The sequence below is a fragment of the Procambarus clarkii genome, chromosome 11 (assembly GCF_040958095.1).
Source record: "Procambarus clarkii isolate CNS0578487 chromosome 11, FALCON_Pclarkii_2.0, whole genome shotgun sequence".
Taxonomy (NCBI): Eukaryota; Metazoa; Arthropoda; class Malacostraca; order Decapoda; family Cambaridae; genus Procambarus; species Procambarus clarkii.
Window position 1 is genome coordinate 47,206,046 of NC_091160.1, and position 14,688 is coordinate 47,220,733.

Here is a 14,688-nt window from a genome sequence, read left to right on the forward strand (position 1 = left end):
CCCTCCCCCCCGAGCTCTCCTTTCTCCCTCAGCCCCCCAAGCCCTCCCTCCCCCCTTCCCCCAAATCCCCCCTCTTCTCCCCATCCCCCAAGCCTTCCCTTCTTCCCCACCCCTCCAAGCCCTCACTTCGCCCCTACCCTATCCAAACCAGATTCTCCCAGCCCCCCCCCCCCACAACTCAGGTCCCCCTCACTCTTAGCTCCTGTCACCACCCAGGGCACCCCCTTCCCCTCCCCATCCCAGACCCTCCATGTTTACCTACTCCAGTGGAAGCAACAGAAATTGGGGATAGACAGAAAAAGAGTCAGTTTCAAGGTGATGTACACGAACATAGATGGGATTACAAGCAAGGCAAGTGAATTTAGGGAAAGAACACAAGAAGTAAACCCAGATGTAATTGGAATCACGGAAACAAAACTCTCAGGAATCATAACAAATGTGGTGTCCCCCAGAATTACACTGTAATAAGGAGAGAGAGGGAGGGAAGGGGAGTGGGCCTACTCATGAGAAAGGAATGTAGTTTTAAGGAGATGGTTATCCCAGGCTGTGAAGGGTTTAGAGACTACATAGCAGGCACCATGACAATGGGAGAACCAAGAGTAGTAGTAGTGGTGATATATAACCCACCACCAAATGACAGAAGACCCAGGCAAGAGTATGACGGAGACAACATGGCAGTTAATAAGATAATTGAGAGGACAGCCTCTGCTGCCTCTAGAAATCGATCCCATCTGCTCATCATGGGAAACTTCAATCACGGAAGGATAGACTGGGAGAACAAGGAACCACACGGAGGAGAGGATACATTGAGAGTCAAACTAGTGGAGGTGGTGACAAGAAACTTTCTAAGCCAACATGTCAAGGAACCCACTAGAATGAGGGGAAACGATGAACCAGCGACACTCGACATAGTCTTCACTCTGAATGACTCTGACATAAGGGAAATTGACTTCGAGGCCCCAGTAGGAATGAACGATCATAGTGTACTGACATTTGAGTATCTGGTCAAAGGAGGGCTAAAGTACTCGAGAAAAGGAACTGAAAGCAGAAGGCTAGCATTCCGTAAGAGAAATTACGAAAAGATAAGAAAATTCCTAACGGATGTAACATGGGAAGCAGAGCTAAGGGGAAAGACGGCCCAAGACATGATGGAATACCTCACGCAGAAGTGCAAGGAGGCAGCAGAAAAGTTTATCCCGGCCTGAAAGGTAAAAACTGAAATGCAGATAAGAGACCCATGGTTTAATCAGAAATGTAAGCTAGCTGTGTAAGAAAGTAAAAGAGCATGGAGAAACTATAGAAATAACAAGACACTTGAGAGCAGAGAAGATTACCAGAGAGCCAGGAATGAATACGTCAGGGTGAGAAGAGAGGCAGAAGAGCAATATGGAAACGACATAGCAAGCCAGGCTAAGACCCAACCCAAATTGCGGCACAGCCACATCAGGAGAAAGACAACAATGAAAGAACAGGTAATGAAACTAAGGATAGGGGCAGACAGATCCACTACAAATGACAAAGAAGTGTGCGAGGAACTTAATATGAAATTCCAGGAAGTTTTCACATTGGAGCATGGAGAAGTTCCAGAGATAAGAGAAGGAATAATTAACCAGGCACCACTGAAGGAATTTGAGATTACCAGTGGAGATGTAAGGAAGCTTTTGCTAGAGTTGGATGTGACAAAGGCTATAGGCCCGGATGGAATATCACCATGGATACTAAAGGAAGGAGCAGAAGCACTGTACCTGTCACTCTCCATGGTGTATAGCAAATCACTGGTAACAGGTGAACTGTCAGAAATTTGGAAGGCGGCAAACGTGGTCCCGATATACAGGAAAGGAGATAGACAGGAGGCACTGAACTACAGGCCAGTGTCCCTAACTTGCATACCATGCAAGCTAATAGAGAAAATTGTGCGAAAAAAGCTAGTCAAACATCTGGAGCGAAGGAACTTTGTGTCACAACACCAACATGGGTTCAGGAATGGTAAGTCATGCCTCACAGGATTAATTGAATTCTATGATCAGGCAACAAGAATCAGGCAAGAAAGAGACGGGTGGGCAGACTGCATATTTTTGGTTTGCCAGAAAGCCTTTGACACAGTGCCACACCAGAGACTAGTGCGAAAGCTGGAGATGCACGCAGGAGTGAAAGGGAAGGTGCTCCATTGGACAAGGGAGTACCTAAGTACCAGAAGGCAGCGAGTCACTGTGCAGGGTGAGGTCTCAGATTGGTGAGACGTCACCAGTGGGGTCCCGCAGGGTTCAGTCCTTGGACCCATACTGTTTCCTATATATGTTCCAGATGGTATAGAATCATTCCTCTCATTGTTTGTTGATGATGCAAAAATTATGAAGAGGATTAAGATGGAGGAAGACAGTATGAGACTACAAGATGACCTAGACTGACTGCATGAATGGTCCAACAAATGGCTACTAAAGTTCAACCCGAGTAAATGTAAGGTAATGAAACTAGGCAGTAGAAACAGGAGGTCAGACACAGGTTACAGAATGGGAGAAGAAGCCCTTCATGAAACGGACAGAGAGAAGGATCTAGGAGTTGATATCACACCATCCCTGTCTCTTGAAGCCCACATCAAAAGAATAACATCTGCGGCATATGCGAGGCTGGCTAACATCAGAACTACCTTCAGGAACCTGTGTAAGGAATCATTCAGAACCTTGTACACCACATACGTATCACCAATCCTGGAGTATGCGGCCCCAGCATGAAACCCGTACCTTGTCAAGCACAAGACGAAGCTGGAAAAAGTTCAAAGATATGCCACTAGGCTAGTCCCAGAATTAAGAGGCATGAGTTACGAAGAAAGGCTGCGAGAAATGCACCTCTCGACACTAGAAGACAGAAGAGTAAGGGGAGAAATGATCACTACCTACAAAATACTCAGATTAATTGACAGGGTAGATAAAGATAAACTGTTTAACACGGGTGGTACGCGAACAAGGGGACACTGGTGGAAACTGAGTACCCAAATGATCCACAGGGACGTTAGAAAGAACTTTTTCAGTGTCAGAGTAGTTAACAGATGGAATGTATTAGGCAGTGATGTGGTGGAGGCTGACTCCATACACAGTTTCAAATGTAGGCTTGACAGAGCCCAGTAGGCTCAGGAATCTGTACATCAGTTGATTGACAGTTGAGAGGCGGAACCAAAGAGCCAGAGCTCAACCCCAGCAAACACAATTAGGTAAGTACACACACACAAGCTCTCTCACACACACACACTTCACAATAGAATAAGGTGAGGTCACTGTGCTAGGAGAAAGGGAGGTAAACCAGGCGGCCTTGGAAGAGTTCGAAATTACGAGAGAGGAGGTCAAGAGACACCTGCTGGATCTGGATGTTAGAAAGGTTGTTGGTCCAGATGGGATTTCACCATGGGTACTGAAAGAGTGTGCAGAGGCACTTTGCTTGCCACTCTCCATAGTGTATAGTAAGTCACTGGAGACGGGAGACCTACCAGAAATATGGAAGACGGCGAATGTGGTCCCAATATACAAAAAGGGGCGAAAGGCAAGAGGCACTGAACTACAGGCCAGTGTCCTTGACTTGTATACCATGCAAGGTGATGGAGAAGATCGTGAGAAAAAAACTGGTAACACTATAATAACCCAATGTACCATGTTGATTCTTGTTATCTTGTGAACTCTTGTAACCGTTCTGCACGCACTGTTGTAATTCTCTTTCTCTCTTCACTCAATACCCCAGCTCAACACTGTTACAGTCCAGTATGACCCCTCACTGGACTGCCACGTATATAAGAGGAATATTAAATGAGGAAGATACATCAAGGACAAGGGTTATTAGTTTAAAAAAAACAATAACAAAACTCATTAAACACTGCCACCACCTTCCCGACCAACCATACCTGAATGTGTCGATCACCGATCCCCCAGGAAGGCAAGGAATCAGTAACCATGGGACTCCGGGTAATATGAATTTCAGTAATAAATTTTGGAAAATTAGTTTGTTTAATTTACGTTACTTATTTAAATCCAAGGGCAACTTTAGTATCTACTAATTGTAAGAGAACCTGGGGGTTTCCAATTCAACACCTAAAAATGACGAAGTAGCAAAATATATCAAAGGGGAGTTAAGTGAATACCACTGGACAAGTTATACAATTCATTTTATGAAACATGTAAATTAAGACAATCTGAACATATACCTTCTTCTATTCCCCTAGAGGCACAATGGATATTTACTGAGGACATGAACTCAAGTGCACTATACCCTAAATAACCGCACTAAGGCCAAGATGTTGATGGCTGCCCTCAGCCCCTAGGATACGGGCTTGCAGCCCCTTTTTTCCACACACTCCCGAGACACACTGATCAAATTTCGTTTTACCAACTTATTGCTGGGAATGATTACTCCTCCCACCATCTAATACAGCCCCAGGGCTCCACCCATTATTTTGGCAATGGCCAACCATTTAACACTTAGGCCTGAGGTCTGGCTCTCTAGGGCCAATAAGGACTTGGCCCTTATCTCAGATCAATCACCTTCACTGATCTGCCGTGGAAAGCTACATGAATTCCTGAAGATTGAGTCAGCTCTCCCCAGCTATGAGAAGGGAAACAAGGCGCCTCTATTGAGCCCCAGTGCACCTGCGAGCAATGTTTACCAACTGATAAATTATGTTCAAGCCTGTCTCCTCTAAGATAAAGGATAGAGACATTTGACTCGTCTGGTATGGGGAAGGGACCGCTGAGAGGGAAGAGAGGGAATGAGAGGTGAATGGAGAGGGGAAAATCTGAGTGGGGGAAGTTGAGTGGGGGAAGCCAAAGGTATCCAAGACCACCCTCAGGTCAACCTCTTGACCCTGACAAATGGGCGACAGGGGGGGTGGGGAAGAGGAGACGAATGACGGCCAAGGGGAGGGGAGAAGGGAGAAGGAAAGGAGGGGAGAAGGGAGAACTAATGATCTGAGCCCCAGATAATTACAACTCCCCCTCCTCGGAAATTAAGAAATTTTTGTGTAAAGAAAGTTACACACTTTTCTTATCCAGAAATCCTGCCCTACCCTAACCATTAACTCCAAAACAACATTTTTAACCCAACACTATATTAAACCAATGCCTCAAAACAAAAGAAATTATCTAATCCTAACTAATTCCATACAATACTCCAACAATAATAATGGCACACCCAAAAGGTGTGCCCCAGCATGTATTTATACCTATCAACACAACAGTAATAATACATAAAACATAAGGACAGAGACCGTCCCTATAATCCTGCCTGGCCAACTTGGGTGCAGCCCCGCACCCTTCCAACTACCTGGAAGACCAAATATCCTATACCTGTCTTGATATAGTAACAATATACTGGAAAAATCCAAACCTAACAACTAGCTAAAATCAGCCGATAGCCTTCAGCTATCCCAGTATTCCACCCGGAATAAAGATCAAACCCATCACAGCACAACACATAGAAACATTAAAAAAATCAATGTCATAAAAAATTAACAAAATTATATCAAAATAGAAGAACACTACCTCTCAGGGACCTAGTGTTCCACTCCACACCTGTGGCAACTGTCCACCACAGCGCATCCCAATCTTAAAATCTAAAGAAAATACACAAAAATATTTTTATTATTAAAAAAAATTCAATGTCCACAGACATGTCTCTTAACCAACAACAACATACTGGATATGAGTTCCTCAACTCCTAATATCCCAGAGTTCATACCGAATGACGGCCAAGGGGAGGGGAGAAGGAAGGAGGGGAGAAGGGAGAAGGAAAGGAGGGGAGAAGGGAGAACTAATGATCTGAGCCCCAGATCATTACAACACATCTGGAGAGAAGGGACTTCGTGACAAATCGACAACATGGGTTCAGGGAGGGTAAATCTTGCCTGACGGGCTTAATAGAATTCTACGACCAGGTGACAAAAATTAAGCAAGAAAGAGAGGGCTAGGGGGACCGCATTTTCTTGGATTGTCGGAAAGCCTTTGACACAGTACCGCATAAGAGGCTGGTACATAAGCTGGAGAGACAGGCAGGTGTAGCTGGTAAGGTGCTCCAATGGATAAGGGAGCTATCCTATTGCTTCCTAAGCAATAGGAAGCAGAGAGTTACGGTGAGGGGTGAGACCTCCGATTGGCGTGAAGTCACCAGTGGAGTCCCACAGGGCTCTGTACTCGGTCCTATCTTGTTTCTGATATATGTAAATGATCTCCCGGAGGGTATCGATTCATTTCTCTCAATGTTTGCGGACGATGCTAAAATTATGAGAAGGATTAAAACAGAAGAGGACTGTTTGAGGCTTCAAGAAGACCTAGACAAGCTGAAGGAATGGTCGAAGGAATGGTTGTTAGAGTTTAACCCAACCAAATGTAATGTAATGAAGATAGGTGTAGGGAGCAGGAGGCCAGATACAAGGTATCATCTGGGAGAGGAAATTCTTCAGGAGTCAGAGAAAGAAAAAAGACTTGGGGGTTGATATAAAAAATAAATAAAATAAAATGTTTATTTAGGTAAGGTACATACATACAATAAATATTTACAAGGATTGTTTGACTTATAGGTAGAGCTAGTACATACAATGCCTAAAGCCACTATTACGCAAAGCGTTTCGGGCATGATAAACTTAAATGACAAGCTTAATACTAATTGAGCATAATGAGTAGAATGAAAACAAGAAATGAAAACATAGATGAAAAAGCAGCACAAATACAATTATGTCGACAAACAGCGCTCTTTAAAGAAAAAAACAGACATTGGTTGACAATAGAAGGGTAAGGTAGGTTACAGGGAATTTATTAGGTATAGCTTCGTTTTTAACTTAAACTGGTTGAGAGAGGTACAGTCTTTAACATGGTTGGGAAGGTCATTCCACATTCTGGGCCCCTTGATTTGTAGAGCATTTCTAGTTTGATTAAGTCGTACTCTAGGAATATCAAAACTGTATGTATTTCTGGTGTGGTGCTCATGGGTTCTGTTACATCCTTCTATGAAGCTTTTGAGATCAGGATTGGCATTATAGTTTAGCGTTTTATATATGTATAATACACATGAGAGAATGTGCAGTGACTTAATGTCTAACATATTCAGAGATTTGAGTAGGGGTACCGAGTGATGTCTGGGGCCAGAGTTGGATATTGTCCTAATAGCAGCTTTGTGTTGAGTAATTAGAGGACGTAAGTGATTTTGGGTAGTAGAGCCCCAAGCACAAATACCATAGTTGAGATATGGATAGATAAGGGAGTAATAGAGAGTCACCAGGGCAGGGCGTGGTACATAATATCTGATCTTAGAAATAATGCCCACAGTTTTTGAAACTTTTTTTGATATATTTAGAATATGTCCCTGGAAATTCAGCTTGTGGTCAATGAGAATGCCAAGGAATTTGCCATCTAATTTGTTACAAATTTGGGTATTGTTTATTTTGAAATTTATTTGATTAGAGGATTTATTGCCAAACAGAATATAGAAAGTTTTGTCAATGTTAAGGGTGAGTTTGTTGGCAGTTAGCCACAGATGGACTTTATTTAGCTCAGTATTTACTGTGGCATTTAGAGCAAGGGGGTCAGGACTGGAGTAAATGAAGGTTGTGTCGTCAGCAAATAGAATTGGTTTGAGGTGTTGGGAGGCATTTGGAAGGTCATTATTGTAGATGAGAAAGAGGAGAGGGCCAAGTATGCTGCCCTGGGGAACACCAATGTTGATGGGTAGTGTCGGAGAAATTGTATTATTCACAGAAACATATTGGAGCCTGTCAGTAAGGTAAGACTGAAGGTATTGGAGGGAGTGTCCTCTGACTCCATAATGATGTAATTTATGAAGAAGGTTTTGGTGGTTGACAGTGTCAAAAGCTTTACGCAGGTCCACAAATAACCCAACAGGGAACTCATTTTTGTCAAGAGCTGTATGAATCAAGTTAAGCATACTAATAAGTGCATCGTTAGTGCTTTTTTTGGGTCTGAAGCCATATTGGCAAGGGCTAAGTATATTGAGTTTGGCTAGATATGAGTAAAGCTGCTTATAGATTAGTTTTTCAAAATTTGTTGACAAGTTTGGCAGGATTGATATAGGTCTGTAGTTGTTAACATCTGTGAGATTACCACATTTGTGGACAGGTGTTACTCTCGCTTTTTTTAGAATATCTTTAGAATATCATGCCAGACCTGTCTCCTGCAGCACATATCAAGAGGATAACATCAGCGGCATATGCCAGGCTGGCCAACATACGAACGGCATTCAGAAACTTGTGTAAAGAATCATTCAGAACTTTGTATACCACATATGTCAGGCCAATCCTGAAGTATGCAGCCCAAGCATGGAGTCCATATCTAGTCAAGGATAAGACTAAACTGGAAAAGGTTCAAAGGTTTGCCACCAGACTAGTACCCGAGCTGAGAGGTATGAGCTACGAGGAGAGACTACGGGAATTAAACCTCACTTCGCTGGAAGACAGAAGAGTTAGGGGGACATGATCACCACATTCAAGATTCTGAAGGGAATTGATAGGGTAGATAAAGACAGGCTATTTAACACAAGGGGAACACGCACAAGGGGACACAGGTGGAAACTGAGTGCCAAAATGAGCCACAGAGATATTAGAAAGAACTTTTTTAGTGTCAGAGTGGTTGACAAACGGAATGCATTAGGAAGTGATGTGGTGGAGGCTGACTCCATACACAGTTTCAAGTGTAGATATGATAGAGCTCAATAGGCTCAGGAATCTGTATACCTGTTGATTGACGGTTGAGAGGCGGGACCAAAGAGCCAGAGCTCAACCCCCCGCAAACACAACTAGGTGAGTACACACACACACACACACACACACACACACACACACACACACACACACACACACACACACACACACACACCTAGTCTTCACTCTGAACGACTCCGACATAAGAGAAATCGGTTTTGAGGATCCAGTAGGAATGAGCGACCACAGTGTATTGGTGTTTGAGTACTTGAGTGAAGAAGGGTTATTGAACTTGAGGAGGGATACCGAAACCAAAAGGTTAGCATACCGAAAGGGAAACTATGAGGAGATAAGAAAATTCCTAACAGATAACATGGAAAACAGAGCTCAGGGGAAAGACGGCCCAAGATATGATGGACTACATCACGCAGAAGAGCAAGGACGCAGCAAACAAGTTTGTCCCAGTCCAAAAGGAAAACAGTGAAATGAAGATGAGAAACCCATGGTTTAATCAGAGATGTAGGCTAGCTAAGCAGCAAAGTAAAAGGGCATGGAGAAACTATAGGAATAACAGGACACAGGAGAGCAGAGAAAGATACCAGAATGTCAGAAATGAATATGTCAGGATGAGAAGAGAGGCAGAAAGACAATACGAAAATGACATCGCAAGCAAGGCAAAGACTCAGCCTAAATTGCTCCACAGCCACATCAGGAGAAAAACAACAGTAAAGGGACAGGTTATGAAATTAAGGATAGGGGCGGAAGGATTCACTACAAATGACAAGGAAGTGTGTGAGGAACTGAATAGGAAATTCCAGGAGGTCTTCACTTTAGAGCAAGGAGAAATTCCAGAGATAAGAGAGGGAATAGCTAACCAGGAACCACTGGAAGAGTTTGAGATTACCAGCGGGGAAGTAAGGAAGTGTTTACTAGAGTTGGATATGACAAAGGCTATAGGCCCAGATGGAATCTCCTCTTGGATACTAAAGGAAGGAGCAGAAGAACTGTGCCTACCACTCTCCATAGTGTATAACAAATCTCTGGCAAAAGGGGAACTGCCAGATATTTGGAAAGCAGCTAACGTAGTTCCGATATACAAGAAAGGGGATAGACAGGAGGCACGGAACTACAGGCCAGTGTCCCTAACCTGCATACCATACAAGCTGATGTTGAAGATTGTGTGAAGAAAGCTAGTGGAACATCTGGAGCGAAAGAACTTTGTAACACAGCATCAACATGGGTTCAGGGATGGCAGGTCCTGCCTCACAGGGTTACTTGAATTCTATGACCAGGCAAGAAAGAGAAGGGTGGGCAGACTGCATATTTTTGGATTGTCAGAAAGCCTTCGATACAGTACCACACAAGAGGCTAATGAAAAAGATGGAGATGCAGGCTGGAGTGAAAGGGAAGGTACTCCATTGGATAAAGGAGTACCTAAGCAACAGGAGACAACAAGTCAGTGGGAGGGGTGAGATCTCAGATTGGCGAGACGTTACAAGTGGAGTCCCGCAGAGGTCAGTCCTTGGACCTATACTGTTTCTGATATATGTAATTGATCTCCCAAAGGGTATAGAATAGTTTCTCTCAATGTTTGCCGATGATGCAAAAATTATGAGGAGGATTGAAACAGGATGATAGTAGGAGGCTACAAAATGACCTAGACAGACTGAGTGAATGATCCAACAAATGGCTTTACAAGACTGTAATTACCATTTTATGTATCCTCACATTCCCAATGTACCTTCTTGTATATGCATAAATAAATAAATAAATAAATTAATTAATCTTAAATGTAAAAATAAACTACAGTATAAGCAATGAAGAAATGCATAAAGATATACTGGTGTACTGAAGACAGCTACCATACCACCATGGGATCAGTCACATGATGTTGGCTGAAGGCGGACGACGGGCGAGAGACACAAAGGTGATCCTAGAGCACTAAGGGAGAGACTGGCTCTCCAGGGTTGTTGTTGTTAAAGATTCGCTACCTGGAACAAAAAGTTCCAAGTAACACGGGCTATGGTGAGCCCGTAGATAGTTGCTCTCCAGGGAGGCAGCGCCCTTTATATAGTCCAGCGGTGATGACTCATCCAGTGTCAACGCGAAGCTGAACTATAACGTCAACGTCAAGAACAAGAAGCTGAACTATAACGTCAACGTCAAGAACTAGAAGCTGAACTACAACGTCAACGTCAAGAACAGTCACCGTGGTGTAGTGGTAAGACACTCGCCTGGCGTTTCGCGAGCGTTTTGTCATGGGTTCGTATCCTGGCCGGGGAGGATTTACTGGGCGCAAATCCTTAATTGTAGCCTCTGTTTAACTCAACAGTAAAATGTGTACTTGGTTGTAAAAACGATTCTTTGCGGCAGGGGATCGTATTCCAGGGACCATAGGATTAAGGACTTGCCCGAAACGCTACGCGTACTAGTGGCTGTACAAGAATGTAACAACTCTTGTATATTTCTCAAAAAAAAAAAATACAAGAAGCTGACTTACAACGTCGAAGAGAAGTAGAACGACTGCAAATCCTAGCTCAAGAGCTTCAACTCAAGAGACAAGAAGAGGAGGATGGAGTTGGCATCACATTAGGCTTGGAACAAGGTAGATCAGACACCGCTCTCGAGTTCCGGCGTCAGGAGTTACAACTTGAAAGTCCCCGCCTCTCTCAGCGCCGTGAAGCAGAAGCCAACTTACCGGTATGTTTTAAGCCTAAAGATTGTATTAAAATGATGCCGCCTTTTGTAGAGACAGAAGTAGATTAATTTTTTTGTGTCATTCGAGGCCTTGCCCACCCAGTTAGAATGGCCTAGGAATCAATGGTCTATACTTCTCAAGTCACACCTTACAGGAAGAGCTGCCTTAACCCTCAGTACTCTTGCCAACGAGACTGACTACGATGCACTCAAGCAAGCAGTCCTTGACGCCTATCTGCTTTCCACTGGGAGCTACCGACGACGCTTCAGGGACTATATAAAAACTCAGGCTCAAACCTACGTGGAGTATGTGCAGACCAAAACCAGGTATTTTTTAAATTGGTTAGAATCAGCAGAGGTGACCACATTTCAAGAACTTATCAATTTAATACTGATGGAAGAGTTTACCCGCAGAGTACCAAACCCCATACACCTATATCTTGCAGATAAGGGAGAGACGAACCTCAGTAAATGTGCACAGTTACCTGATACTTACAGTTTAATTCATAAATCTTTTGACTCAGGTTACAATAAACCATCTTGGTCCAGTCAAGCTTCACTTAGAGGAAGGCACTAACTATGCAGATTATGATTTTTTAAATTCTTACTAATCATAACTCTCAGATCCCTTTCGCAATCCGACTTTGTAATCTCAACACGACCCAGTTCGTATCTTGTAACTCTATCATCATTACCTAGCCTCAAAACTTTACATTTATCACCATTAAACTGCATCTGCCAATCTTTTGACCATTTCAAAACTCTATTTAGATCAACTTCAAGAGATAGTGAGTCTTCTTCCGTGTTAATTTCCCTACCGATTTTTGTATCATCGGCAAATATGTAAATGTTGCTACTCAAACCTGAATCTAAATCATTTATATATATTATAAACAACAGAGGTCTCAGGACAGAGTCTTGAGGCACTCCACTTACAACATTTTCCCACTCTGACTTGACTCCATTTATACTAACTCTCTGTTTCCTTTGGTATAGCCATGCCATAATCCAGCTTAATATAGCACCCCCAATACCATGAGCCTCTATCTTTTTAATCAGTCTTTCATGTGGCACTGTATCAAAAGCTTTGCCAAAGTCAAGGTACACAATCCTTACCCTATCAACTGCCTCAACTATGCTAGAATAAAAAGAAAACAAATTTGTTAAACATGAACGGCCATTTATAAAACCATGTTGCGACTCAATTGTTAATTTATGTTTTTCAAGATGAAGACGAATTTTATATTCAATTATAGATTCGAGTAACTTTCCCACAATAGACGTTAGGCTAATTGGTCGATAGTTAGACGCAAGTGATCTATATCCTTTCTTAAAAACTGGTATCACATTAGCAACTTTCCATAACTCTGGCACTTTGCCTGACTCTATTGATTTATTAAATATGGTAGATTGTGGGTCGCAAAACTCCTCTTTGCATTCTTTAAGCACCCTGGCAAACACTTCATCTGGCCCTGGGGATTTGTTTGGTTTGAGTTTTACTATTTGTTTAAGAACATCCTCCCTGGTAACTGCTAAACTCGTCAACCTGTCCTCGTCCCCACCCACATAGACTTGTTCGGCTGAAGGCATATTGTTAAGTTCCTCTTTAGTAAAAACAGATACAAAATATTTATTAAAAATACTACTCATCTCTTCATCACTATCTGTTATTTGACCTGTCTCTTTTTAATGGACCTATCCTCTCCTTAATCTTTGTCCGGTATAATTGGAAAAACCATTTAGGATTTGTTTTTGCTTGCTCTGCTAGGCAAGAATGAGGAAGTCAGTTTAGAACAGGAATTCGTATAACTGGTTAAGTAAGTAAGTAAGTAAGTAATTATCAAAAGAAGGCACCAAACCGGGAAGGCTATGTAGCACCATCAAATACGCAAAATAATCAGAGGGCGCTAAATATCACCAAGGATGCCAATACGAGAACAAAAACGCATAAGGCGAACGATATCAAAAGTATCCGAGTCACCAAGAATTCTATCGAGGGACAGGTGACCGCGAGGGGTGGTCGGAAAGCAAGACACACGCTCGTCCTGGAAGTCAGGACATTCAAGAAGGACATGCACGACCGTAAGAGGGACAATGCAACTAGGACAATAAGGAGCAGGGCGGCGCTCCATCAAGTGACCATGGGTTAAGCGAGTATGGCCAATACGCAACCTCGCCAGAGCTGTTTACCTGGTTAGAAATGTTAAAAAAGAGATAAGGAAAGCAAAAAGAAACTATGAAGGCAGATGCAGTTTAATGCTGATAAATGTAAAGGTCTGAGGCTAGGTAATGAGGATAGAGTTACAATATACGAGCTAGATGGTGTTGAGATTGCGAAAGGGATCTGGGAGTTATGATTAGAAAGAATTTAAAACAAAAGGACCAATGCATAAATGTTCGCAATAAGGCAAATAGGGCACTGGGATTTATTATTCGAAGCGTTAGTAAGAAGACAACTGGTGTGGTTCTTCAGGTATATCTTGCTCTAGTTAGGCCCCATTTAGATTATGCAGATTAGTCGCCATACTATAGAATGGATATAAATTCACTTGAACGTGTCCAGCGTAAGATGATTAAGTAAATTCCCTAAATTAGAAATCTTTCATATGAAGAAAGATTAACAGAGCTCAAATTGTATTCACTGGAAAGGGGAAGAGTTAGGGGTGACATGATAGAGGTTTACAAGTGGATGAATGGACACAACAAAGGGGATATTAATATTGTATTCCCTTTGTTATCAACACAAGACAGAACACGAAGCAATGGCTATATATTGGGTAAATTTAGATTTAGGAATGACTTGGGTAAATACTGGTTCGGTAATAGGGTTTTTGATTTGTAGAACAAATTACCGCGTACAAACGAGGGATCCCTCGATTGTTTCAAGCGTGGATTGGATATGTATATGAGTGGGATTGGGTTGTTATAGATAGCAGCTGCCTCGTATGGGCCAATAGGCCTTCTGCAGTTGCCTTTATTCTAATCGGCGAGGAGGGATGGAAGGACATGTTAGGAGAGGTGTATATACACTAATAAAAACGGCATCTGGATCGCTGGTGCTCAGTATTGAGAAGACACAGTCGCAGTAACAAATCATACGAGATCTTGTCTGAAGCAAACATGGAAGTAAAGAGTGAAAATACGAATGATGTGTCGTCCTGGACGAAGGAGTTGAATGGCCTTGTGAGGCGGGAAAGGCAGTTTCCTCGACCATTTTACCATCCCTATAAGAGACACCTCTCAAGTGGCCGCAAAGAAACCCCAGGCACAGCCACTGCTGAAGTCTCTAGAGTCGTAGCAAA

At 42.8% G+C, this 14,688-nt stretch overlaps 1 protein-coding gene across 1 annotated transcript in view; it reads left to right on the plus strand.

Moving 5' to 3' along the window:
* The window catches only part of LOC138363714 (golgin subfamily A member 6-like protein 25), a 19,456-nt gene extending 7,459 nt beyond the window's left edge, over window positions 1-11,997 (plus strand). Inside the window, exons 5-6 of the mRNA XM_069323103.1 lie at window positions 11,181-11,389; window positions 11,911-11,997. Of these exons, the coding sequence (XP_069179204.1) occupies window positions 11,181-11,389; window positions 11,911-11,997 (296 nt within the window). The remainder of the gene's footprint in view (window positions 1-11,180; window positions 11,390-11,910) is intronic.
* Window positions 11,998-14,688: the final 2,691 nt, after the last annotated feature.